Raw genomic sequence first — 25,660 nt, 5'->3', positions numbered from 1 at the left:
TACTCAAATATTCAGACCAACAGAATCCTAATTGTGTTCAGACTTAACAGTACATCATTTAAATATGGACAGAAATGTGTTGATTACACAAGCTGGAAGTCTTTTTAACACGTCTTTTATTAAAAAAGTGTCATGAGTACAGTTCCAAATACAAGCCATTGTGATCCAATAAATGATGACATACTGCCATCTAGTGGCTCAAACACTGTGGCTCAGTATCAAATAATGGAGGTATAAAATAGACTCTATGACAGTCACTAAGGGGAAAACTTTACCTTTGAGAAATTTCTCAGAGCAAACTGTATGTCACAGAAACAGCTTTAGAGAGAGCAGAGTAACAACTTCTTAGAAGTTGGTGCATTCCATGAAAAGAACAGCATACAAAGGTGACATGTATGTACTGTAAATATTCATTGCCAGAGGAGGGTCTTAAATGTAGAAAATGCAGGTTAAAGAAATGGGAAGGAAGGGGCTCATCGGTTGTAGGGATGCATCGAACCAGATGCAGATTTGATGTTTGTCTTGATGCTACTTGGCATTTTTCCTGAGAAAGAAAAACAGGGAGAGATCACTAAACACACATGAATACAGGTTACTGTCACAAACTGTTTACGTAAAAGGAAGCAAAATCAATTGTGTATTAGCAACAAAAAGTTAAAAAGGTGCAATAAACGAGTGAAATGTAAAACAAAAGGGTTGTACAGTTCAAAGTTTTATCAATATAATCGTACATAATGAAAACACAGGAGGTTGTGTTTGACATTTACATATCTCATCGGGAATCTACAGAGCTCAGCACATGTCAACAATATTTCTGATATGCTGTGCAAATTAGTAAATAGCTCCCTTGAAATATGGGGTTAGTTTGAGAGGCATTGCTGCCCAGACCAGAGTGACACAAAAGCTGAGGTCAAGTCAGACGACTTCCCTAAGCATCATCACTACATACAGGGTGTCACATAAACATTTGTTCTGATCCTGACTGAATAACATGTTATTTGTTAGAATGATCCATTTAGTTTAGTTTAGCAAACAATAATTGTTTAAATTATGTCACGTATGATAAAGTATTAACTACTGTATAATCATAACAGGATTAATTGTTTAACCTGATGAGATTATTTTAGATAAAAATTACACCTCAAACTAATTCGGATCCTAAAATGGAGAAATTCAAAACATGAATTACAGGGAGCTGAAGAGCAGGAATATTGTGTATGAGTTTTTACAGATTTATCTACTGCCACCACCGTTTACACTCTCATCACCCATAGCAGCTGTGTTTTAGTGTTGAGATGCCCACAAATGAACTCATTCCTTAATTTCTTCAAATCAGGATTGTTACATTATAGTATGCATTTTTTGTCCTTGTCCTACCACACATATCTTTTCATGCTACAAAGCACAATATTTCCTTTGCTTTGGCTGCTACAGTATTTGCAGCAAAAGCCGTGTAATGCAGTGCAAAAATAAGAAGTAAGTAGTGAAATGCAATACTAACCCAGCTCTCCAGGTCTCCTACCTGGCTGTCCTTGCTGCTGTGGAGCCACAGGTCCTCCCATACCTGCTTGCTGACTGCCACCACCACCAATGGTGACCTGCTGTAAGGTTGGACCTCCGCTCATCATGGGCCCTTGTCCTGGGTGTCCAGGAGCAACTGGACCTGGAGGCCTGCATTTGGAAAGCCCCTTTCCAAACGCAACCGCTCCAACCAGTGCATTAGTGTCCGCAGGGTTGAAAGAGGATTTGTTTTGTCTCATTGCTGGAAAAAAAAAAAAATCATAAAAGTCAATATATGGGCATTTACAAAACAATTAAAAACAAAGGACCCATTCAGTAAAAGTGCAACATACTTGCACTTTCCGCATCTCTGTCATCACGAGGATTGTTCAGCTTCTCCAGTAGATTGGAACACAGCTTGTTCAACGCCTGGATTTGTTTCTGTTGTGAAAAATATTACTGGGGTGGGTTTAAGAATGCAAAATACTCATACAGCAGCAACAGTAAAATTACTTCACGAGTAAGACAGCATATCATGTTTAATTAGTGCAACACCCAACTGACCTGTGCCACCTCAGGGCCAATACGTGCAGCGTCTGCACTCAGCTGTTTCTCCTGTTCCTCCACCTCTGGATCAGGCTTGGTCCGCAGGTAGTCTGGTACAATCTCATGGCTGAACACTGGAACACGCTGCTCTGTGAGTTTCTGATGGAGAACAAGCAGCAGTGATAAACAGACAGGCCTCCAACACAGGCCTCTAATAAATAGTCACGTAACTGGCTTTCAGTGTTTAAGAAACTCACTGCTAAATCTTCGTCTCTGTCCGGTGACAGAAGCAGAGGTATTATAACCTGGTTGCGAAAGGATGGCGTCTTCTCATTCTTGAGAAGCTTATTGATAGTGTTCAGCTGACCAGATAGCAGAGCAAAGTTGTCCAACACAGACGGCCTGAATGACATAAACACACATCACAGCATTTGACCAAAAGAAAAAAAAAAACTCCACAAAGAACCTCTTAACAAATTCTGATAACAAAAGATGACATAACAAATGTTGCATTTGTAAACATATTCACTTGTTCATCTTAAAGTAAAGCAAGCTGAGTGACAAAGGAATGCTAATGGTAGCATATTTCCTGGAAAATTAGACAGTTAAGTAGACTAATGTGACATTTCATAAGAGCAGAATACAAAGCTTCCCTAAAAAAGTGCAGGCAGTTTATAATATTCCACCACACTTCCTCCTGCAGATGATATATGAACAATAAATTTAACGATTACAGATCTGTCAAATATTCAGATATTGTGTATGTATCACAGCACAATTCATTCTTGATCAGAGAGACACACTGAAGATTTTATGTTATCCACAGACAAATCCCAGAGCTGCTCCATAATAAGTGAATTACGGCTTTTCGTGCACTGTGACTACGGTATGGAGACATTCAATTACAGCTCATTTTGAATGACTTATGTTCAATACAAATGCTCAAGGCCTCAACATTTACTCACTTATGAAAATGCACTGAAGTCTTGATGGGGTTACTGATTTAACCATAGGAACAGCATTGACCATGTCAATAGTAACTGATGCAAACTTGTATATATAGTTTAAAGTTCCATTTAAGCACAAACAGAAGTCTATCAACGTTAAAAAAAAATGCATTGCTCACCATGTTAACCTTTCGTATTCATTTTCCAGCTTATAAATGAAACTGTGAAGAGCGTTTTTGACGTGAGCCACCCGAGAAATGAGAGACTCCACCGACGCTTCTAACTGCTTCTCCTCTCTTTGCTGTGGAAAAGAAAAAACTAAAAGCTCAGTCTCATACCCAAATACATCAACTACACGCTGCACACAATACTCTGTGGGTCGTCTACAGCGTCGGTACTTTGACTTTACATTAAAATTAGCCTCATTGTTATGTTAACCTAGCTAAAACGCTAACGCCATCTAATTTAGCGGGCTAGCTACTGCTAACTTTATATATAAATGAGTAAACCAGAAACACAGTACCCGAGTACAAACACTGAAGAATATAACAGTTTCATAACATAATAAAATAAAAATAACTTACTGTCATTGACAAAATAGTGACGTTAAAATAGCATTACCTGCATTGTCGAACTACAAGCTAACGATGAAATGCTCTCAATCAGTCAAGGCACAAACACTTCCGGTTTATTGTTGTCAAAATAAAAGCACGTGTTGTATAGTTAGGAACAGTACTCTTAACACTGTCTTTCCACTACGCAGAAATATACACGCACGTGAAAAAACGAACCAAAAAACAGTAGTAGTATATGACACATGGGCGCATTAATCTTTTGGTGACAACGGTGGGAGCTTGCAGAAATACAAGGCCAAAGTAGCATATAATATTTTAATATAATTAAGCATATCATTTTTGGAATGAGCAATACTAGTGTATTTTTATTTCCAAAAATACGGAAGTTTAAAAATGTTATACTAATTAACAAAATGTTAAGTATGAACAGAATTTCTGCTTGTGAAAAACTAATGTATACCTATCTACATTACTTTATTATCTAATACTAATAAATCAGTACAGGTAATAACAGTAGAGGATTAAAAAATAAACCAGACAGGTAGTAATTGTTAATCAATACCTGCACAATACTGATAAGGGGACCAAGGCTTAGCACATCTGAATCAAACATCAGATACAATATAGGTATACAATATGTGGTGATAATGCAGTAATAATGTCAAGTGTTTGTCTGTGTGCTTGTAAAACTGAGCATGGAGATGATCTGCTACTGGATATGTGTAAAAATGTCAATATCATACACCCATAGTACTAATGTGTTTTTTAGTCGTTACAAAAGAAGTGGTAATAATTAATCCAGTGTGCCCTGCCCATCACTGACTTTTCTTCAGAAGCAACAAGCAACCAGGAACAGAGAGTTTGCCTCTAAAATATTTTATTTTGATACAAAGTAGTGGTCAAATAATATTCAAGTTAAGCACACAGTACAAAATCTGATCAGCTGTGTTTGACAGTTGTTTTCTTCTAATGCCCTGCACAAAAAATTACTTAGCTTAGGCCTCTGGTTCTTCTTCCACATCCACACCAGAAATGTTTCTTTTTTTTAAAAATCTGTTATTTTGACATCAGGGCTAAATAAGGAGCATGTGCTGAGAATTGCGAAAAGGTAAGAGCTGAAATTGGTCTTCAGTTCGTTGTCCATGTTTGTTTCACACCAACATGTTGGTGCGTGCAGGAGTAATTCAATCACAGGAAGTGCAAAGAGGAGTACTAGATGCACATGTTTATATCTGGTGCATATCACATGATTGTAGGGAGAAGTGCGTAGTTTCTTAGACACAGTTCTGGCACAGTAATGCAAACTTGGTGGGAGGAGTTTAGAAGAGGCTCTCGACATCTCCCATTTCCACAACCACAGTCTTCAGCTGGGAATAGTACTCGATTGTCACCTGGCCGTTCTCTCTGCCAAAGCCTGGTAAAACACAGTAGAGATCATGTGAGCACTGTATCTTTTATTGATTAACCCCAATGTCATTCAATAAGATAATTCAGGTCTCTTGCTGCAATAAAACGTAAAACTATGCATGCATTTCCTTTGCATGTACAATGACAAAAGTGTAAAAGTGTTCTGACCATTTTAACCTTACGACACCCTACCTGACATTTTGTATCCACCAAATGGCACTTCCACAGGGCTGATGTTGTAGTTGTTGATGAAGCAGGTTCCTGCCTCTAAGTTCTCAGCCACACGATGGGCTCGAGAAATGTCCCTGCATACAGATTTTAAGCACAAAAGAAAAAAGAGTCAATAGTCTGCATGCAACGTGATCAGCAAGTTAAAATGCTGCTTCATCTACCCTCGAATCAAAGAGACTATTTTGCACAATGTGTCCTTTTGGAAATTTGGAAGTGCAGCCAACGGAATGCAATAATCTCATTATCTCCAAGAGCAAACTAATAGCACTGTATGTCAGAGGCTGTAACAGACTGCTGAGTAATCACAAATTCAAATGCTCCGTGTCTCTTCAGCTGACCTGGTGAAGACTCCAGAGGCCAATCCAAAGGTGGTGTTGTTGGCCCTCTTGATTACTTCTTCCTCCGTCTCGAAAGGCATGACAGACATGACCGGGCCAAAAATCTCCTCTTTCACACAGGTCATGTCATCTCTGCAGTTATCTGTGCCGGGGGTGAGTAATTGATGTGATGTGTGGTGCATATAGGGACACAAAATATGCAGATGGAAGAAAAACAAAACAGACACAGACCATGTGACATTACTAGAATTACAGCCTTGTGGTTTATATGCCTCCACCAACCAGTCAAGTTGCAGGAAATATATGGTCACAATCTCTCCTTCCTCAGTTACAACACTGAATAATGGCCAGAAATGTTTTTGCAGAGCATTATGATGTCACAGTGAAGTTGACCTTTGACAGTTTGGATATAAAATGTCGCACTTCATTTTATCCTATTAGACACATATTAAGTCATGTCAGTATGAATTATTGAGTTATGGCCAAAAGCATCTTTTGTAAGGACACAGTGACCTTGACCTTTAACCTCCAAAATATAAATCAGTTCATCCTTAAGTCCAAGTGAACCAAATTTGAGGAAATTTTCTAAAGGCATTCACGTTTACAGGACTGAGACCAATCTTATAAATATGGACAGACAACACAAAAACGTTGTGCAGAGGCACAGTAGTGTTGGAAGAAAAATCAAAAAGAGATTGGAGAATATACAAAAACGCTTACCAAGTACACAGGGTGACATGAAGTAGCCCCCTTTTAGTTTGGGGTCACTGGGGACAAAAGGCTCTCCTCCACAAAGCACTTTGGCACCCTGGAGGAGCAGATGTATTAGTTAAATAATTATGTGAAACAATGTAAGGGTAAATGAAAAGAAACAACTTAACTTAATAGAATTGCTTTGTGGTTAAGTGAAAGCGTTAGAGCCACTATCACAGCTGATTAACTTTGAGATAAATGCCTCACAACAACTGCTCCCTTTTCCCGCCGGGATCATTACAGCTTCTTCTAATCTAATGATCAGAGATTATTAACACACCTCTTTCTTGGCCTGACTGACAAATCCCAGCACTTTCTCCAGATGTGGTTTGCTGATCAGTGCTCCCATTCGGGTGCCATCCAACAAAGGGTCACCCACAGGGATGACCTTAGTCCTCTTCACCACTTCTTCCAGGAACTTGGGCATGATCTCTCTTTGTACAAACACTCTGGTCCCATTGCAACAAACCTATATTTTAGACAGAAATTTGAACGTTGTAAGAGCTGACAGAGAATGTGTTGGATTAGGTCGATATTGACATCATACATATGTAATGATGCAACAGTTTCACCTGTCCCTGTGTGAGGAAGTTTGCCATGAGCGCTCCTTTCACTGCGTTCTCCAGCTCACAGTCTTTGAAAATAATCAGGGGAGATTTCCCTCCAAGCTCCAGAGTCACCTGCTTCACCCCCTTCGAAGACATTTCCATGACCTGAGCGCAAGGAATAAAATGTTTTAGGTGTTATGACAAAGAACAAGCACTTTTTTTCTTATTCCTTTATTATTCAGTTGACTTTAAAATGGCTCTCCCCACTTTCAAGGCATCCACCGCTTTCTATTAATTTCACCACATTATAAAAATATTGAACTGTCAAACTATCAATTACAATGAACACAATATCTGCATCAACTGTGAAGAAAGCTATATTATTGTTACATGGTAACTGAGTGTAAACTTTCCACATCAAGGTACACTCACATCTGCATTACTACACAAAGGTAATGGAACTCTGGCAATAATGAAAAGCAGATTTGATGTTCACTGTTATGGGTTTCAAGTCTGTCCAGGGCAATTTCCATGCGATAGTGAAATGAATAAATACTACTTGGACTATATGGAAGGTAGTTAAAATTTAATTCTATAATCTAATTTTTTCTAAATCAATCGGTTTTAATGCAATCTGAAAATAATTTGAGGTAAATTGGTTTAAATATGCTGACACGCCAGTATTGTCCTTAAAATAAAATGGTCATTTAAATTAAGTTCAGTGTAAATGGAGATGTGGCCGTCTGATTCAGTTTTCAGTGTACTATTAAAATCACAGTGCTTTTTCTGTACCTTTTTGCCTGTTGGCACACTGCCAGTGAAGGAGACTTTGGCCACCATTGGGTGGTGGCAGAGCAGGGTGCCAGTCTCTGCTCCACCTTGCACCACACAGAAGAGCCCATCAGGCATCCCAGCCTCTTTGTAGATCTCAGCCAGAATGACGGCCGTTACAGGAGTCATTGGAGAGGGCTTAAATACCATGGCATTACCTAACAACACAACACAAATTTAACATGGCAGGTTACAATCTACTTAGCTGTTCGTGGTTAAGAGACACAGGAAACACATGATTACTGGATAAACAGGCAGGAGTAGTGATCTCAAACTCACCACATGCCAGAGCAGGAGCAGACTTCCATGATGCGATCTGGAAGGGGTAGTTCCACGCACCGATTCCTACACACACACCAAGGGGCTCCCTCCTGGTGTAAGCAAATGATCCCCCAGGAAGCTGGACGTGTTGGCCTGCACAATGAAAACACAACCCAACATTTACGTATTAAAACATTTTGGAGAATTTTTTGACAAAGAAAAAAAAAAATGTTGGTGCACCCACCTGCAAGTGTACCAGCCAGGCCAGCATAGTATTCAATGCACTGCCAGGCAATGTCAATATCCACCAGTGCTTCTGTGATGGATTTGCCATTGTTGATCACTTCCAGTTTTGCAATCTTCTCCCTTCTTTCCTAATTTTATTGGAATAATAGGTAATAGTTAAAGCAAAACTCTGTGTCATTGCTTGTGCATTAGCTTTAAGATTATGTAATGGCAGTGGTAAACTGAGGTTGCAATCGTTGTCTGGATGACAATCAAAGAGGCGACACGGACACAGAAAGGTTTACTTAGTGCAAATGTAGGACAGCAGTGGCGGGAGGGGGAAGTTTATGCTTTTAATGAATAACCACTCTCTTATTGCATGCTTGCAACATTCATCTCCAATTTGTGTTGCATCACACTGAAATCACGCACTATGACACAACATGCGGACTATCTCACCCTGATAATACGGGCCGCCTCCAGCATCACCCGAGCCCTCTCCATGCCTGCCATCTTGCTCCATTTCAGTTGGGCAGCATGTGCGCTCTTTATGGCCTCGTCCACCTCCTCAGCCCCACAGGGTACCATCTGACACAAGACACGGCCTGCAGAAACCAAACATTAACAGGTTACAGCCTGGCTGAGCTCCAAGACGAAATACAACAAGGTCAGAATAATAGTGACATTTTTATATTAAATAACATCAACTTAATAAATGCAGGGATAGTTTTCAGATTGCCTTTTCCACTACATTCAATTCAACTTAGTTATGATAGTTCCTCCTACCATTGAAGTAGGAGGGTTTTAATTATATAATAGAATAAGCACTTCCTCATGGAGAGTCCACTGCACAGACACAACTATAACCGTTTTACGGACTTAACAGTTTTCCACAAGTATTATTATTAGACTAATGATAAGAGGCATTAATTATTAAACCAGACTTCAATGAGTTGTATTTACCAGTCGCAGGTTCAAACACGGGCTCGGCGTTTGTCTCCTGCCTCGGTTTGACTCGTTTGCCACCCCAGAAATTCAGATGATCTGTGACGACCACGGTTCCTGTCGAGGCTCCGGGCATGGTGTCGAGAATTGAATGGGACATTTTCAGACGGAGAGGACCTGCAAAAAACAAAGGGCATTGTGGCAAAGATTTTGAAACTGACTATTCCGAACAATATTTAGGACAAGTGAACTACACCGCACGTTCTGGCCGTTAGCTAATTGGCGATCTTGCAGCATTTAGCTAAACTGCCACGTGAGGGAAAAAAAGCAGTGGATGAGAGTATACACAGGTAATTTTAAATACAGTGTCACACAGAGACTGAAGTTACAGCCTTACCGTAAGAGTCTGTGCAGACTGACTGTGACTGAAATCAACAACAGGTCAGATACAAAGAATGTTTAACGCCCCTGTTCCCAGACAGGACACGCCTCCGTCACATGGATCATACCTTAGTGCTGAAGTATCACATTTTCTTCTTCATTCTCTAATCCTTCGCCCGACGAGACACGTAAGGTCGGTGCAAAAAATCTTTTGTTTTCCTCTTTTTTAAAAATGTTTTATTCTTCTTAACCGAGACAAATATATGGTTTATCAACGATACAAACGACTCGTACAATTGTCCGCTCAACCATTCACTATCTAAGCCATGCATTGTCTACAGTGTTTATCCTGCTCGGTGGAGCAGACGATGAAATTAGATAATAATCCCTAAACTGGCATTTTTCATCAAACAACGTGAACAACTGCAGAAGAATTATACCTCATGCATGGACTCTAGATATACAATCGCTTCATCAGCTTTTCTGTCCACATTTAGTGCAACAACTGCAAATTCATTTTGCCATGAACTCTATATCAAAACAGAAAGAAAGATTTAATAGTAACTAGAAAATTCCAGGGAAATTTTGAGTGCCACGGGAGCTACTGCGGGGATGAGTACATGATTTATTTCCAGTGTTCAAAAGTCACCCTGATCATATTCTGGTTTTGAGAAATGTCTTGATATAAAAGACTCTGATATAAAACAATGTCACATCCCTCCATCATGTATTATGTGGGAAATATCTCATATTCTGTGTTGTTTTTTTTAATAAAACAAGAGGCAACATGTCTTCAAACTGGCATTTACAGGGTTAAAATCCTGAAAACTAATAAACATTTGGTAGGTTTGAGGTTTGCCAAAATGATCAGCAAATCAAAAAAGAAAAGTGAAAAAAAGGACAGAGGGACCCCTGACGGTTAATAAATCCCATGAACCGCTATTTAAATGACCACTATTATGTTTTTTTCGGTGCTAAATTTAACATTACTGGGGAGGAGAGCAACGCGACTAGAAGTGACAGCGAGAGGGCTAGTAGCTTCTCCTCTCCTCTGTCTCAGCGGAGACCGTCACAACTTCATTCACTCTTTTAACAAAACAAAAATATATACATATTTTATATATATATACATCTCTTAAACCACTTTAGTTCTGCTCAAACCTAATAAAACCTAACCTCATAAATGTTATTAACACCTGTGCTTTTTTTTTATTATTACTATGAAAACTCAATGTGTGCTATGAAAAGGCCTGTATTTTCAAAAAATAGAGCACTGCTAGGTTAAAAAGTTAACTAAGTAAAGTAACAAGTTCTTGAGTAAGTAAAAAAAAAAGACCTCAGGTGGCGGAGAGAAAGAATTGAGCTTTCCAAAGTGGGAGAAAACAAAAAGGAAAATATCTGAAATAAATACATCACCCCAGTAAAACATGAAAAACACAACTAAAATGTAATCATAAAATTTTATTAACAATTACATACAATAATACTAAATGGATCAGATGTTATTGTGCCAATTAATTAAAATCCCAAATCGATGCACAGCATGTGCTGAGTACAATGTAGACATCCTTTGGTAATCAATGTAATTAAGAACAACTTTTCTCCCTCTAATTTCTAAGTGAGACAATCTGAATGTTAAATAAACAACAAATGAATGACACATCAAACAGAAGGTAGTGATACAGTAGCTGCAACAGATAATACGTTTGCTCCAGCACAAACAGTTCTGTCTGTGCTCAGATGAGGGAGGCGTGACTCCTCACAGTCGCAGTGCACTGAACCTGTCTGATGATTAGGAAAACTTAGCTGCCTGAGGAGGAGGCCCCAGGAAGCCTCCAGCCTGTTTGGTTGCAGCTCTGGAAGGCGCGAGACCAAGCATCTTCTGGATGTTCTGGACAAAAGACACAAAAGACTCTCTCAGAAAAGGAGCACACTACAGATACTTAATTGTCTGTCCAAAGTTCATGTGAAAAGGTTTATAAGGCATGAGCAGCTGTTGAGGAACAGCAGATGAAAACACACATATTTAAATAGTTCCTTAGTTCCTTTCTTGGTTTTCAAAATGTCAAAATGAATTCTGGCCCCCTCCAATACAACCCATTAAATCCACAATTGTCCAGTGACATATGGTAAAAGGTACTGACCCCACACTGGCTCTGAAGTTTTAAGTGTAGAAGTTACCTGTCTGATGGACATGGTGCAGAGGATGTAAAGGAAGATAAAGGAGCAGTCAGTGTAATCCTCGCCCAGTAGGTTGCGATGGGACAGTCCCTGGATGTAAGACAGCGGCACGAATGGCAACTTGGCCACTACTCTTCCATCAAAGCTGAAGAAAAAAAAAAAATAGATAGTGGTGAGATATTAACAGTTTGTTTAAAGCAGTTACAGGAAACAATATTTGCTCTAATCTAACATTTACTTTTCTCAAATGCAAACAGAAATTTCTGAGCTTTCAGTGACCGACAGACTAACAGTCATCGACTTTTCTCTTTTCATTCATTCTGTTTGATTTTGAAATAAAAACATGAAAATATTATATTGACCTGATGTAACTGTGTGCAAGACTTACATGGAGTTGAACATGCCCATCAAAGCTGTAAAGCAGAAGCCAATGGCAAACATGGACTTCATGCGCACCTACAAGCACATGTAAAATTTAAAAACAAGATGACATTTAACTGGAATTTGGCAAAAGTGACACATTCAAATGTCATATTACTTTTTACTATCGATCATGTACAAGTGTAGGTAAGGCTGTTAATGCTCTTATACAACATTTATTCTGCACTACAGGTGGCAGACATGATATGATAACACACAATCCCAGACATGATCCCATCTTGTATGATAATAAAAAATTTGATGATTTAACTATTATATAATCATTGTTAACAAGTTGTCTCACCATAGAAAGGTCTCTGTTGTTATTTTTCAGTTTCTCTTCTTGTCTTTCTGTAATACATTCAGAAGCATAGCTCACTTATCAAGCGACAGTCATTTTGCCAAAAAGGACTGTTCATAAAAGCAGTAGGTTGAGGTCTTCCTCTTCCATTTATCAGTGTTTTCTTAAACACAACTTATTACAATTTGTTGACTGAGTTCTTACCGATCTTCTTCTTCTGTTGACGTCCTGCAGACTCTGTGATGGTTTCCTTTTTCTTCTCAACTAATATCAAACAGGCAACAGTGAATACAATAAACACAATCAAAGCAAAAATTACAATAATATGAGACTCACATATGTGTCACTTACGTTTTTTGCTTTGCTTTTCCACTTCAGCCTTTAGCCTCTTGTACTTTTCAGTGCGATACACTAAAACCCAAGTAATTCCTGCAGAGAAAATCAGAACAGATTTGTTTGTATAAAAACAAAAACTATTAATGGACCATTGACACTATGGGGCAACATAGTGTTGAGTGACCGAAACTATGAGAACTTCTTCCTGTCCTTAGATTTTTCAGATATTACTGGATCACCCTATAGCAGATATTTATCATTATTTCATCAATATACAGTTTTTCAGATTTCCCAGAAAATATACTATATCATTACATGTACTGATATCACAATATACAATTACATACAATGTCAGAATTTTATCCATATCACAAACTCCAAGTGCAACACTAACACGCTAGAGTTGTTTCTACCTGTCTGACTTCAGGAGAGGAGATCAACTTCCAAGTACTTGTCTGAGACCAATGTAAATCAAATATAAATTCACAATCAATGCTCTTGGAAATTCAAATGTACAAGACAATTAGTAATTATCCTGCATCCTGTACTTCAGTGTTTGCTATTTGGTGGCTGGATTTAAAGACTTGCAATTTCCCACAGCACTTGAATGCCACTAACAAAGCTATATTACAGTTTTAACATGACGATTACGAGGAAACAAAGATAACGAACCCTGTTTTGGAAACTATAATTAAATAAAAGAGATGTAGAAATCCACAGTATCATAGTCATGTTAACTTAAATTTTGATTTCTATTCCCCTTAATGAGAATGTCTGACATTGAGAGGACGAGAAAAGCGTTTCTTAAAGGATTGTATTGTGAAAATGTTAGCGGAAGTTCTCTTCTCTCTTGATGCTAACGTATAGCATTATCTTAGTTGTCGAAATCCACTGGCTAACTAGGAAACTACCGTCCTCAAAAGCACCATAATAAGCAATTAAGCAATATTAACAAAGTTAGTTAGCTATTCCTCGCTATATAACCAAGAATGGTGTTCAAATTTACTTTTTCAATGCGTTTCTTGGACGATAGTAAAACGCTTGACGATCTGTCAGGAAGATTTCACTCACCTTCGGCTAACAGTGCCGTACAAACAGAGATGAACACGATCAGAATTGTGTCTGCAAACATTGTACTCATGCTGGTGATGTCCTGCTTATCCGAGGGCAGAGAGAATAACTACACTATATTTTTCGTTTATCAGAAACAGTCCCCTGAGCACATTACACTGATCCTACGCTCAGTGCCACAGAGCTATGTCAGCATTGGTGAAGAGGTCAGTTGTGTGATAAGTATTTCCGGTTCACCGGCTCGACCACAAACACGGAACATTAAATATTTTATACAAAACTTTACAACAGTTAATAACAAAACATCCTGTTTTAATTATAATTGACACTGGGTCATATAAGTGTTGATTTGATTTAGGTCATTTTTGTGAGTGAACTGAGAGATAATGTATAAAAAAAGATGGACATAGAAGTTAAATGACCAGCATCTCATTCACTGAAGACCACAGATGGATTGCATTGCAATCATTTTGGTTGGGTTAATCTGTGCAACAACCCCTAAACATTTTCTGTGCCAACCATATATCGAACCGACCCCTTCACCTCTCCCCACCACCACCGCAGCTTAGCTCTCCTTAAATTGACTGCCAGCACGTTTGTCCAAACCACGCAACCTTTATTTTGAAGACGAGCCGTGTCTGTTTCCGGCTTCATTTAATCGACAATAACACACGCAAATCGTCAACAGCATTTCGGCTAATGAAGAATGAGCTCACAAACGTCAACACATATTTCCACTTAGCACAAATAGGACAATGAAATTAAGCAATACCCTTTAAGATGACAGTTTTCATTATACAACGTGAACAACTGCAGGAGAATAATATTTTACACGCACGGACCCTGCGCTCTACCTTGTTTCAGACGGACACTTACTCTGTGAACTCCAATGTTTGACCTTCTGTAGGGAAGTGCTTCCTTTCAGGGCATATGACTGCACCACCACCAGACTAATATTGGATGAGTATTTTCTTCACGGCCAACATGTTTCTAATGAAGCTCTGTGCTCCTCGGAGTCTGTTATCGAGGTAAGACTCGTTGAATAATGACCGGAAATGCATGTTTGATAAACAAAGCACTGACAATTAGAGCTCATGTTAGTTAGCTCTCAAACATTGTGTAAATCAACCAAGAGGCACGGTCATGTAAACATTTCTCCCAACTCTAATGTTGAATTGTTCATTGTATAATATTGAATTGCTTAAGTTCTATACTTACATGATAGAAATAGAGATAAATGTCCCTTAACCATGTTTGTCACTGGTATATCCGATATTTACAATATGTTTATTTTTATGTGTGTGGAAATGGTGGTCTTGTGTATGTACGTGCAGGTGTGTTTGCCCTGTGTTCACGCGGACAGGATGCCAGTCAGTGTTACCGCTCCGAGCACAGATGGCTTCTCTGTTCCACACTCACGTCGCTCAGCTCAACTCCAACAGGACGTCCATCGTGCGCTGTGATCGGTATAAATATGAGAGACTGTACCCTGTGATGCTGGTCCGGCCCGATGGATCTACAATCAACATCAGATACACAGAACCCAGACGCATCCTCACGGTTAGTACTTCATCTCCTTCACGCTTTGCGGTTTCCATACAGAGTTTCTCAACCACTGATTTGTGATATATGCAAATCAAAGGTCTCACTGGAATAAATTCAGTTTTCAATAAGGGTTTTATTATTAGTTTTGTTAATAGAAATTTGTTCAGGAGCTGGAGCAGCATCAGAATAGACACATGATGACATGAGATAAAAATACCAGTTGTCTTCATTTAAACAAGTGCAGAAAATGAGAGTTGTAGACAATGTTTGCCTTTAAAGGGGACTCCAGCATTTTATTTCTAGCATTGCGCTCCAATAAATTTACAGCAGTGCTGAGATTAAAAAAGTGACCTGCTGACCTGCATATCAGTGGACAGAGGTATCTACCAGTGAAAAAGAGCAAGAAGCCATCTATAATTTGCATAGTGTCAGCAAATCATAATAAGCAGGGGCATATGTCAGAATGTAAGAATCGGTATATATACCTGTGAGGAGTGGTATATGGCAGTGAAACATGAGTGACACTGTTTAGAAGTGCCAAAATAAATCTGTGAAATATCACTCAGAATTGACATATGCCACTAGAACTAGAGTGACATACCATCATCACTTTAATGTTGTCTCTTTGTGTGTTTTGAAAGATGCCAGTCATTCTATCCAGTCTGTCTGAAGAGGAGCGTCGAGCTCGGCAGAAAAAGAGAGAGGTCAGGAAGAAGCAAACAGAGACGGCAGTCCACTATGAAGATGACTTCGAAGCTGACAAATACAGCCAATTCTGGCAGAAGAAATAACTTCTTTATATGTGAATCCCTAAAAAACAGGCTCTCATGTAAAGCTTCCATTTGTCCATATAAAGTATGTTAAAATTGGGTTGTTTTCATTCCAAAAAAGGGATTTCTCCAAAAAATTCAAACAGGACACTGAAACCCAGACTAATGACACTTGTATGGCAGGGTGACTGCCTGAACACCGTGTGTTGCAGGAGGGAACTCTGTGGCTGAGTTTTACTTTGATTCTGGGGTTACTCTAAGAAGTGTAAATAACCCTAAAAAGCTGGAAACCTTAATGTAATGTTAATAAATTGTTTTAAAACTGTGTATCCATGTGATGAATTTTCATAAAATACACAAAACTATTGTAGAAAGCAACAGCTTGTCATCTCTCTACTCTTACAACCCTCCACTCAAAAACATACTCTTCTGGTTAACTCTCCCTGTTGGTAGTGACTTACAGATTTATAGTCATTGATTTTTATAGAGATTTTCTGTTCCCTCCTGGAATTTGAGAAACTGCTGTGTACACACAGTACTACTGTGGTGATAGTGAAACAGGAAACGTACTTACAAGACATAGGCAGTATATTGGTAGCAGAAATGGGAAATCATTATTCATGTAAGGTTAGAACATACAGTGCTCAGTTTCACACATCAACGCATAAACCAGAATCAGTTAAAGTGTTTTCACTACACTTAATGAGTACAGGAAACTAATTGACTGAAGGAAGCAAAGCAAGTAATGTAATATTACAACGTTTCATTGTTACAGAGTCAAATATTAATCTATCTTAGTTAAGAAACCGGTTGATCACACTTTCCAGTGCTTTTCTACTGCTTCACACTCCATTCCAGTAGGTGGCGGTAATGTGTCATAGACGGGGTTGTCAGACAACAGAAACATACGAGGAATACGTTTCTCGCGAGAATTCCACTGTCCACAGTGTCCTTGCTAAGTACGAAAATGGGGTACTGGGACCTACCAGAGGGCACGGACTGCATCGGGAAAACATGGATAACTACCAAACTGGGCACAGCTTTGGGTAAATATCAGCATTAATAAAACCACCCCGAGTCTAGCTGGCTATAGATGCATATTGTTGCGGTGTTGCGTATTGGATTAGCGTTATTGTTTTAGCTAGTGCTAACGCGTTTGAGCTAGCATGTTAGCCCAGGATTGGTTTGAAACAAGCTGCTTTCACATTATAATTCAGACACTAAGCTAAATGAATTTTGTTTTATTAGCTCGAATTTGACTTGTGCGTTTTTGCAGTCAGTGTTTTCTTAAAGCCACAAGCCAATGTATGCTTTCCTCAACCAGTAGTACGTTTGTTGCCGCTAAGAAGGAGACAACAACACATACTAGCGCTGGTGTTGTGTAGGTAAACTAAAGATTGTTTTAGACAGTTTGACATCTCAAGTTTAAATATTTGACTGAATTAATTTATGGACAGTTGCCACCAAAACTAATACCAGTCTGATATTTGAATACGGTTTGAAATGGAGTACTGAACTCTGCATATCTCCGGAGAGAGCACAGTCACCAGGTGAAGTGTAGTTTCTTGATTCTGTAATTCTCTAATAATAATTTTAATTGTCTAATAATATTTGTAGTTTACACATTGAAATACCTATTATGTTATTGTTTGTCAAAAATATCAATGTACAGTGAGTGAGCAGACATTAACATTCAAATGAACCTGTAGGTTTAAGCCCCGTTTGGCACCGTCAAGTCAAATTTTATATTTAAGTCAAATATCACAGATTTGCCGTAAGGGGCTTTACAATCTGTGGCATGTGCCACTCAGTCCTTAGACCTTAAGATCAGATAAGGACTAAGAATTCAGAACAACAACTTTGAGTTTCAATAGCTTTGGTACTCACTACTACGGGACACTATTCAGTGTGACCATATCTAAAACAAAAGATTCCATAGTCAGCCTTGTGTGACTTATTGTTGATTTCAAGTTTGTTAATGTGTGTCTTTGTGTGTGTTTTCAGGCCTGGTTGGTTCAGCCTATCACATCGTGGCATTCCAGCCTGATTCTGCATTGGTAGCACTACAGAGGGCCACCAGCACAACTGTTACCATGGGTAAATTTTCATATTATCACAGTCCACAACTTAACAGTTGCAAGGTCCAGCAGTGTTTTCCACAGAAACCTCCACCCCACCTCTGCTCAGCTACTGCCAGAAATAGAATTAAATTTTGTGGGAAACACTGATTTTCTTTTTTTGTTGTTTCTGTTCTTGTGTCCAGCACATTGAGTGCAAAATGAAACAAGCAATAGATAGATATATGGATGGATAGATACTTTATTTATCCTCGAGGGGAAATTCATGTGTCAATTGTCAATTATTTGCTCATTGTTAATAATAATAAAAACAGTTAATAATAGATAAACAATAATAATTAAATTTGCCCACTTCCTTTGGCTGAGGTGTTGTATAGCCTGATGGCAGTGGGAACAAAGGATCTCCTGAACCTCTCTGTTCTGCAGGGAGATGAGACATTTGTTGCAGCTGCAGCTGCTTCTCTTTCCTGCTAGAGTGTTGTGCAAAAAATGGTTGGTATTGTCCAAGATAGCCTCCATCTTATATTGCATGCATCTCTCTATGACAGCCCTGAGTGAGTCCAGACTCGACCCAGATCACAGACCCAGCATTTTTGACCAGCTTGTCCAGTCTCCTTGTGTTCATGTCGGACATGCTGCTGCCCCAAAACATGTGCAGCATTTCACTGCAGATGTCAAAGGACCTGAGCCACCTGAGGAAAAAGAGCCGGCTCTGCCCTTTCAGTAGATGGCACCCGTGTTCAGGGACCAGTTCAATTTACTGTCCAGGTGCACTAAGGATAAACGCCATCATTAAGTTTTCATTTGAGCCATATCTGAAGTGTAGGAATTTAAAATAAAGACAGAAAAAGAAATGCATAATATAATAATATTTGGTTGCAAACCCTCCTGAGACGCTTTGTATCTAACCCCGCTAGGGCTCTTGTCAGGTCTGTTCTGCAGCCACTTCAGTTATTGCAGAAATGTTATGGATTGAGGTGAGGGGAGTAACTTGCCCAGTCAAGAATATTCCACTTTAACCCTAAAACTCCTTGGTTGCTTGGCTCTATCATTTTTTTCATTTTACATCCAAAGCACTGGAGTACAGAGCCAGAGCAATGTTGACTATGTCACTGGCCAAATCTCAGTCATGTGACTCAGACTGTTTGGTTTAAATGAGCTGATGTAGTGACTTATGAAATCCACAAATTGCTCTGAATGATTGCATCAAATTGTGTAATGCTGATATGGATGTCTGTTTTTGTTGTACCAGCCACCATGGGAGCCATATTTGGCATGGCAACGTGTCTCAGTGCTCAGGCTCGTGAAGCTCCAGATGACCCACTGAATTACTTCATTGGAGGCTGTGCCTCTGGCATCTTCCTGGGAGCCAGAAGTAAGTATCAGACTTCACAGTGGAAATACTGGGTGCTTTTTATTCAGCCAATTCTGCATCCACCCAAACTCACTCTTCCGGGCTTTTCTTTTTTTTTTTCTTTAATTTTCCATTCAGGCGACTATAGGTTCATTCACTAAAAATATACTGCCATTTTTGGCTCTGTAATATGGTCTGGAAAGGACATCAGACTTACTCTACCTGCAGTCTTTCGCTATGTAACGAGGCTATTGCTTTTATTTAGAACATTTATAATTGGTTTCATTGCTCCCTCATGTCCATTCATTCAACTAATAAACATATTTTAATAAATTGTCTGATGTGACAGCTTGACACTGAACTAGATCTTTGATCAGTGTTGGAGCAGCAGTCGTCAGATGTCAGAGGTTTTTCTTGCTTCTGTTGCTTAACTATTCCTAGACATTATAGGACAGTTAAATAGCTGTGCATCTTGTGTAACTTGACGCCTCCTCAGAATGACACTTGAGTGAACAAAGATGTCTCAATTGGTGAATACAGCTCATTCATCCCTGCGTCTCTTCCTTGCACTCTCTTTTGCAAACTAGCCTGCATCTTTTTGTAGTTTGTCCCAGCTGTGTTGTTGCTGCTTCTTGTCCAATTCTCTGTGGACTGTAAATCGATTCAGACCATAAATCTGTATTTTGACAGACGAGATTTTTTCTGGGTGGTGGAGGATACTATTTTACTACTCAGGAGTTAAAAGGTGTGTGATTCCACAGATGCATGTGATGTGTAAAAATTATGCTAACAACTTACGTAAATTAAGCCAGATTGTCTTCTCTGTGTGTGTCTACATCCTCAGCCCATAGTGCTATGACGGGTACATCGGCGTGTCTGGGTCTGGGAACCCTGGCTTTCTTCACAAAAGTCGGCAAGATGGAGGGATGGAAGATAGCTGGACCACCCGAACTTTGAGGCGGAAGATGGCTGTAAGATTTACTATATGTTGTACAAAGAGTTCATGTAATAAAGTTATTGACAATGACAAAATAAACTCTGAGTCAGTTCACTTGATTTCATCTTAGTTGTGGAAAACAATACTCAGTATTTCTAGGAGTGTCATAGCTTGGGGAGGTCAAAAAAATTATTTGGGGAAGTTAAAGAATCTTGAAATTTACACTTAAGTTGTAGTTTGAATTTTCCTGTTTAGTTATTTTTTCACAAATATCCTATTTATATGTGCACTGGCATTCTGATTAAGATTGAGTTTTCATAGTATTTCAGTTATGAGTTGCACATGTAAACATTACTTCCTGGTTTCAGAAGCCTGGATGTGCTACCTGGAGTGCTCCAATAGAAACCAGCTCTGTGTGTGTGTGTGTGTGTGTGTGTGTGTGTGTGTGTGTGTGTGTGTGTGAGAGAGAGAGTGAGTGTGTTATTAATGTTGTGGGAACCTAAATCTGTTTACATCACATTATGGAGACTTGTTTTCCTTATGGGGACAAAAAGCAAGTCCCAATAATGTGAATCATTAAATGTTAATGTGAAGAGTTAGGGTTTGGCAAGTAGTAGTTAAGATTAAAGTACGTCTCCAGGAAATTAATGTAACTCAATGTAATGTGTGCGTGTGTGCGTGTGTGTGTGTGTGTGTGTGTGTGTGTGTGCGTGTGTGTGCGCGTGCGTGCGTGCGTGCGCGTATGTACGTGCGTGCGCTTCCTGTGAGTGAACACCTTGTGTAAATCACAGATCTGCATGGCACACAGAGGATAGAGACAGGGACAGTGATTTGTTGGTTTTAAAACTGCATTTTGAGCTAATGTGTCTGGTCAATTATACATTTTTTAATATATATATTGTTCAGAACTACAAACCATGTGACTTAGCTGCTGCTGATACCAGCTCTCGTACATACTCGCTTTCCTTAACACTTCATGTAGATGAACTTACCTATACAAGTCTGAGTAGAATACAGGAGCAGCATATTACTTTTGCAACTGCCACTGAGCAGTGTAGCATTGACCAATTAAATGTGGATTCAAACTGCATACTGTACCGAACTGTGGGCGCTTTTTAAATGATGGTATGTATGTGAGTCTTTGCCAAGGGATTATTGCTTCCCTGTGAAGTTTGACCATCTCAGTAACAAAGTGATTAATAATTAAGCTAAAGTCTGTCTAAACAGATTCACATACCTCTCTTATGTTTACTAGCAGGACAGACTTACTCTGTCAGAGTCAGAGGAACCAAATAAATAGGGGAAACGCTGGAAGACCGAGTGTGTTTTTAAGAAGTCAACACGATCTGCAAGATTGGAATAAACATGTCTGGCAGTCTCACTACAGGTCTGAACCTTCCTTCACTCAGTTTTATAGGGTTTTAGGGATAATGGGGGAAGTTGAGATACAAGCTATAAATAAGAAGTATGTAATGGAACAAAATTTTAAAAAACAGCTAATTCAAAAAGTTAACAGGGACGGGCAACTCTTTTGAGCTTTTCACTTCAACAGTCTAATAATCATTTTTCGTTTTTCATTTTACCGATTTGCCGATGTGTATAATAAGGAAAAAGAAATGAAGTATCGGTGCTGTAGCAGTGATTTATCTTTAGTGCCTGTTCATGCAAGGCACTAAAACACATCGTGAGGGGTCAGTTCACCCAACATGTTATCCCATTTATCCCTTGTGCTATCTACAGTATGCAGATAGTTTCAATCACATTTGTCAATGTTTTGAAACCTTTGAGAACCCCGCCTCTTGGACCTCTGCCATCGCCCCAATATAATGGACGAGAGTCGGAGACCTCTGTGGATTATCCAGCAGGTCTAGGCCAATCTCCACACATCCACAACAGACCTTGTATACTATAACCGTTTGTATGCCTCTGTGCTGGCAGCAGGACCAGAGGAGTTATGTTATGTTTTTTTTCTGCTTGTCCGTCCATCGTTCCATCCGTAACGCCATGAGGGAATTTCTTCATATAAACGCTTACTTGGACTAAAAGATGAACTGATTAGATTTTGTCAGTCAAAGGTGAAAGATCAAGGTCACTGTGACCTCAGAAAACAACATTTTTGTCCACAACTCAAGAAGTCAAACGCTATTTATGACACAATTTAACACAGATGACTTTGATTTTTCTTTTGTTTTTGACACAGTTGGATATGTGTTGAAGAGAAGAAAATGCTACTTACCATATTGATGTTCTGTTGTGTGCTTGGCAGGCAGCAGTACCTCTGGGTTCACCACTGCAGAACCTCCTGTCACACGTCTCAGTTTGGAGGCTCTTGACATCGCTGTGGTTGTCGTGTATTTTATCTTTGTCATGGTGGTTGGCATCTGGGTAAGAAGTGGCTCAACTCACTTAACAGTTACACATTCAGCATTATTTTAATGTTATTAAAGCATCCTAAAAACTTTGAAAGGCTTCACTTTTCATTATGTGAAAAAGAAGAAATATTTCAATGAACAGGCGACAGTGTTTCAAGACATGACTGCAAGTCTCTGTACATGCTAAATGTTTCTTTACATAGTTTACAATTTTTTCCTTCATAATCTAGGGCACCTTTAAAGGTGCTTGCCTCCTTTAGGCTCTTATTCTTTAATTAGTCAGTATGTATTTAGGTAAAGTCATTCTGATGTGACTGCTGGTCTGATCTTTACCTCTGCCTCTCCTGCAGTCATCAGTACGAGCCAATCGCAGCACTGTAGGCGGCTACTTCCTGGCTGGTCGTTCAATGACCTGGTGGCCTGTGAGTACCTGTTGTGCTGGTGTGCATGATGTTTACTTCTCACTTCCATGTTAATGTGTTATGCTATATACTGCCAACATACTGCACTGTTCATTTGTCTGCATTCATGTCCTGTCCATGTACTCAATAGTTACGTGTTGCTTCTCTTAAACCCACTGTAACATTACAGAACAGATATTCTGACATAGTCAATAGTCAGTCAGTATTAGTATGTTTTAGTGCAGAAGTTCAGCCTTAAGCTTTAGGAGCAGCATAAATAACAAAATAATTATTTATAAATAGGTAAGAAAAAGGGACCAAACTATATGTGCCAATTTCACTAAATAAGTTTTATTATTCTAAACTTTAATACATGACATATTGACTTTCACTGTCCACACATTCTCACTGCCCCTCAATAATAATATGTGACACAAAATACTATTAAATGATCTACAGAAGATGTCAGGGAGAGCCTCTGAGGAATAGATTTATATCCAGATTGAGTCTGTCAAAAGCAAAAACTCAGTTTGTTTAATATAAACCTGTGCTGTTATTGTGTATTATCTGCATGTGTTTACAGATCGGAGCCTCACTGATGTCCAGCAATGTTGGCAGTGGTTTGTTTATCGGTCTAGCAGGAACAGGAGCAGCAGGAGGCATCGCTGTTGGAGGATTTGAATGGAATGTAAGAAACACGGTCCAGGACTTTACATGATGTGCAGTGTCGTGCTTTCACCAACCGTGGCGTTTAGCCCGATAGCCAAATAGCTCAATCTCGGTCTCATCAGACCACAGAACCTTCTTCTAACTCACTTCAGGAGTCTCTGATCTCTGATCGTCTTCTGGCGGCAACAGTCGCCATGGGTCTGTTGGTGACTTCCCTCGCTTGTCTTCTTCTTCTTGCACACTCAGTCAGTTTTGGAGGATGCCTTGTGCTTGGCAGATTTATTCTTTCCATCTCTCAATGATTGATCCAACTGTACTAGTTGCTTGGGATGTGTATTTTATTACAGTAAAGAGGGTGATTTGTGTAGTGTCATCCTTTGTGTACTGCATTCAATGTATTAGCAATACAGGAAAGACCCTACAATACCAGACAACACTCACCCGAGAGTGTGTGTGTGTGTGTTTGTGTAGGCGGCGTGGGTCCTGGTGGCACTGGGTTGGATCTTTATTCCTGTCTACATCTCTGCTGGTGTGGTGACCATGCCCGAATACCTCGCCAAGCGCTTTGGAGGCCAGAGGATACGCATATACATGTCTGTTCTGTCACTCATCCTCTACATTTTCACCAAAATATCTGTAAGACGTGCACACTTACATGTTTACATGTGTTCATTTGGCAGATTCTTTTATTCAAAGTGACATGAATGAAATACAAACCAGGATAGGAAAAAAAATGTGTACGTGTGTGTGTGTGTTACCCAGACAGATATCTTTTCGGGGGCATTGTTCATCCAGGTGTCGTTGGGCTGGGATCTCTATCTGTCCACAGGTATACTGCTGGTGGTCACTGCTGCTTACACTGTGGCAGGTAAACACACACACACACACTTCTTTGTCCTTCCTATAATCCATTCTCATAAATAGAGAAAAATAAATGTCCTTTTGGTTTTACTTTTTTCATTCTGACTTTGTAACCAATCAGGAGCGAGTGTGTCGTGTCCTTCCTGCTTTTTTGTTGATATGTCAGTTTAGCCAAGAGTTTTTATTTCTGAAAGTAAACGTACAGCAGCCTGTATAATTGTCTTCATCTCATCCATGTTCTGTCACTACTTTCATGGATGTAGCTACTTTTCTGGCTCTGGCGCAGTCTCCGTTCTTTATCCTGCCTATGGATGTTCTTATTATTAACAGTTATTATTAGCTTGTTTCTCCAGACATATTAACCTAAAAAAAAAGCATAATGCCAGCTCCTTGTTGAATGCTGCTGTACACAGTAACGTAAATGTGTGTATCTGTCTGTCTTGTGTGTGTGTGTCTGTGTGTGATATAGGTGGTTTGGCAGCAGTGATCTACACTGATGCGCTCCAGACTGTGATCATGGTTGGGGGAGCCTTTGCACTAATGTTCATAGGTAGGGTGCGCACACACACACACACACACACACACACACACACACACACACACACACACACACACACAATCAATAACATGCTGGACATAGACTTTGTGAAAAGAAAGATTTCTGCGTGGACTCTTGTTCAGATAACTAAAACTGAAAATGTTTTGTATGACTTTTGTTGAGTGAACATTTTCATGTCAAATGTCTCACAGAAAATACCTATTCATTGCAAATTCATTCATTGATAGTAAAGTGTGTGTGTGTGTTTTTTGCACATTTTTCCAGCATTCTCCAAAGTTGGCTGGTACGAGGGCCTCATGACCCAATATATGTCAGCT

At 39.4% G+C, this 25,660-nt stretch overlaps 6 protein-coding genes across 8 annotated transcripts in view; 3 read left to right on the top strand and 3 right to left on the bottom strand.

Moving 5' to 3' along the window:
- Nucleotides 1–99: 99 nt before the first annotated feature.
- med8 (mediator complex subunit 8) lies at nucleotides 100–3,680 on the bottom strand. 2 transcript variants are annotated; one of them, XM_023416543.2, is made up of 7 exons: nucleotides 3,615–3,680; nucleotides 3,173–3,294; nucleotides 2,304–2,448; nucleotides 2,065–2,205; nucleotides 1,854–1,941; nucleotides 1,502–1,762; nucleotides 100–544 (listed from the first exon to the last, which is right to left on the bottom strand). In XM_023416543.2, the coding sequence occupies exons 1-7, from the start codon at nucleotides 3,618–3,620 to the stop codon at nucleotides 474–476; spliced, it is 834 nt and encodes a 277-aa protein (XP_023272311.1). In that variant the 5' UTR covers nucleotides 3,621–3,680; the 3' UTR covers nucleotides 100–473. The 2 variants fall into 2 exon arrangements, with proteins under 2 accessions (XP_023272311.1, XP_023272312.1); XM_023416544.2 differs by having other exon boundaries at nucleotides 1,523–1,762.
- Nucleotides 3,681–4,428: 748 nt separating this feature from the next.
- aldh9a1a.1 (aldehyde dehydrogenase 9 family, member A1a, tandem duplicate 1) lies at nucleotides 4,429–9,626 on the bottom strand. The gene is made up of 12 exons (XM_023416534.2): nucleotides 9,505–9,626; nucleotides 9,126–9,284; nucleotides 8,622–8,767; nucleotides 8,182–8,311; nucleotides 7,956–8,090; nucleotides 7,638–7,834; nucleotides 6,870–7,010; nucleotides 6,578–6,766; nucleotides 6,265–6,352; nucleotides 5,545–5,686; nucleotides 5,168–5,280; nucleotides 4,429–4,982 (listed from the first exon to the last, which is right to left on the bottom strand). The coding sequence occupies exons 2-12, from the start codon at nucleotides 9,265–9,267 to the stop codon at nucleotides 4,888–4,890; spliced, it is 1,518 nt and encodes a 505-aa protein (XP_023272302.1). The 5' UTR covers nucleotides 9,268–9,284; nucleotides 9,505–9,626; the 3' UTR covers nucleotides 4,429–4,887.
- A 32-nt stretch (nucleotides 9,627–9,658) lies between these two features.
- Nucleotides 9,659–16,439, top strand: mrpl55 (mitochondrial ribosomal protein L55). 2 transcript variants are annotated; one of them, XM_023416538.2, is made up of 4 exons: nucleotides 9,659–9,681; nucleotides 14,705–14,825; nucleotides 15,132–15,357; nucleotides 15,984–16,439. In XM_023416538.2, exons 2-4 carry the CDS (start codon nucleotides 14,758–14,760, stop codon nucleotides 16,131–16,133), a joined length of 444 nt encoding a protein of 147 aa, XP_023272306.1. In that variant the 5' UTR covers nucleotides 9,659–9,681; nucleotides 14,705–14,757; the 3' UTR covers nucleotides 16,134–16,439. The 2 variants fall into 2 exon arrangements, with proteins under 2 accessions (XP_023272306.1, XP_023272305.1); XM_023416537.2 differs by lacking the exon at nucleotides 9,659–9,681 and having other exon boundaries at nucleotides 14,514–14,825.
- On the bottom strand, nucleotides 10,935–14,015 carry tmco1 (transmembrane and coiled-coil domains 1). The gene is made up of 7 exons (XM_023416535.2): nucleotides 13,798–14,015; nucleotides 12,742–12,819; nucleotides 12,595–12,654; nucleotides 12,394–12,440; nucleotides 12,058–12,125; nucleotides 11,670–11,814; nucleotides 10,935–11,379 (listed from the first exon to the last, which is right to left on the bottom strand). The coding sequence occupies exons 1-7, from the start codon at nucleotides 13,865–13,867 to the stop codon at nucleotides 11,281–11,283; spliced, it is 567 nt and encodes a 188-aa protein (XP_023272303.1). The 5' UTR covers nucleotides 13,868–14,015; the 3' UTR covers nucleotides 10,935–11,280.
- A 580-nt stretch (nucleotides 16,440–17,019) lies between the features above and the next one.
- Nucleotides 17,020–20,580, top strand: ndufa11 (NADH:ubiquinone oxidoreductase subunit A11). The gene is made up of 4 exons (XM_023416539.2): nucleotides 17,020–17,158; nucleotides 18,117–18,209; nucleotides 19,443–19,565; nucleotides 20,389–20,580. The coding sequence occupies exons 1-4, from the start codon at nucleotides 17,080–17,082 to the stop codon at nucleotides 20,499–20,501; spliced, it is 408 nt and encodes a 135-aa protein (XP_023272307.1). The 5' UTR covers nucleotides 17,020–17,079; the 3' UTR covers nucleotides 20,502–20,580.
- Nucleotides 20,581–21,718: 1,138 nt separating this feature from the next.
- Nucleotides 21,719–25,660, top strand: part of slc5a9 (solute carrier family 5 member 9) — a 7,771-nt gene continuing 3,829 nt past the window's right edge. The window contains exons 1-8 of the mRNA XM_087176704.1: nucleotides 21,719–21,868; nucleotides 22,748–22,866; nucleotides 23,204–23,275; nucleotides 23,838–23,942; nucleotides 24,395–24,559; nucleotides 24,686–24,791; nucleotides 25,254–25,334; nucleotides 25,608–25,657. Of these exons, the coding sequence (XP_087032830.1) occupies nucleotides 21,847–21,868; nucleotides 22,748–22,866; nucleotides 23,204–23,275; nucleotides 23,838–23,942; nucleotides 24,395–24,559; nucleotides 24,686–24,791; nucleotides 25,254–25,334; nucleotides 25,608–25,657 (720 nt within the window). The 5' untranslated portion in view covers nucleotides 21,719–21,846. The remainder of the gene's footprint in view (nucleotides 21,869–22,747; nucleotides 22,867–23,203; nucleotides 23,276–23,837; nucleotides 23,943–24,394; nucleotides 24,560–24,685; nucleotides 24,792–25,253; nucleotides 25,335–25,607; nucleotides 25,658–25,660) is intronic.

The sequence above is a fragment of the Seriola lalandi genome, unplaced genomic scaffold (genome assembly GCF_002814215.2).
Source record: "Seriola lalandi dorsalis isolate HSWRI2012SDOR001 ecotype SW California unplaced genomic scaffold, Sedor1 jcf7180002054566, whole genome shotgun sequence".
Taxonomy (NCBI): domain Eukaryota; kingdom Metazoa; phylum Chordata; class Actinopteri; order Carangiformes; family Carangidae; genus Seriola; species Seriola lalandi.
This window is presented reverse-complemented; position numbering and strand designations above follow the sequence as displayed.

Excerpts from the sequence above, each read along its gene's own strand:
- med8 (XM_023416543.2), bottom strand. Across the intron at positions 1,763-1,853 it reads CAGAGATGCGGAAAGTGCAA|CAATGAGACAAAACAAATCC; the intron begins GTATGTTGCACT and ends TTTTTTTTCCAG. Across the intron at positions 545-1,501 it reads TAGGAGACCTGGAGAGCTGG|GAAAAATGCCAAGTAGCATC; the intron begins GTTAGTATTGCA and ends TTTCTTTCTCAG.
- aldh9a1a.1 (XM_023416534.2), bottom strand. The coding sequence starts at position 9,267 with ATGTCCCATTCAATTCTCGACACCATGCCCGGAGCCTCGACAGGAACC. Across the intron at positions 8,768-9,125 it reads CGTGTTTGAACCTGCGACTG|GCCGTGTCTTGTGTCAGATG; the intron begins GTAAATACAACT and ends TGGTTTCTGCAG. Across the intron at positions 5,687-6,264 it reads CATGTCACCCTGTGTACTTG|ATAACTGCAGAGATGACATG; the intron begins GTAAGCGTTTTT and ends CCCCCGGCACAG.
- tmco1 (XM_023416535.2), bottom strand. The coding sequence starts at position 13,867 with ATGAGTACAATGTTTGCAGACACAATTCTGATCGTGTTCATCTCTGTT. Across the intron at positions 12,441-12,594 it reads TCAACAGAAGAAGAAGATCG|AAAGACAAGAAGAGAAACTG; the intron begins GTAAGAACTCAG and ends AATGTATTACAG. Across the intron at positions 12,126-12,393 it reads ACAACAGAGACCTTTCTATG|GTGCGCATGAAGTCCATGTT; the intron begins GTGAGACAACTT and ends ATGTGCTTGTAG.
- mrpl55 (XM_023416538.2), top strand. The coding sequence starts at position 14,758 with ATGAGTATTTTCTTCACGGCCAACATGTTTCTAATGAAGCTCTGTGCT. Across the intron at positions 14,826-15,131 it reads CCTCGGAGTCTGTTATCGAG|GTGTGTTTGCCCTGTGTTCA; the intron begins GTAAGACTCGTT and ends ATGTACGTGCAG. Across the intron at positions 15,358-15,983 it reads AACCCAGACGCATCCTCACG|ATGCCAGTCATTCTATCCAG; the intron begins GTTAGTACTTCA and ends GTGTTTTGAAAG.
- ndufa11 (XM_023416539.2), top strand. The coding sequence starts at position 17,080 with ATGGGGTACTGGGACCTACCAGAGGGCACGGACTGCATCGGGAAAACA. Across the intron at positions 17,159-18,116 it reads CAAACTGGGCACAGCTTTGG|GCCTGGTTGGTTCAGCCTAT; the intron begins GTAAATATCAGC and ends GTGTGTTTTCAG. Across the intron at positions 18,210-19,442 it reads CAGCACAACTGTTACCATGG|CCACCATGGGAGCCATATTT; the intron begins GTAAATTTTCAT and ends TTGTTGTACCAG.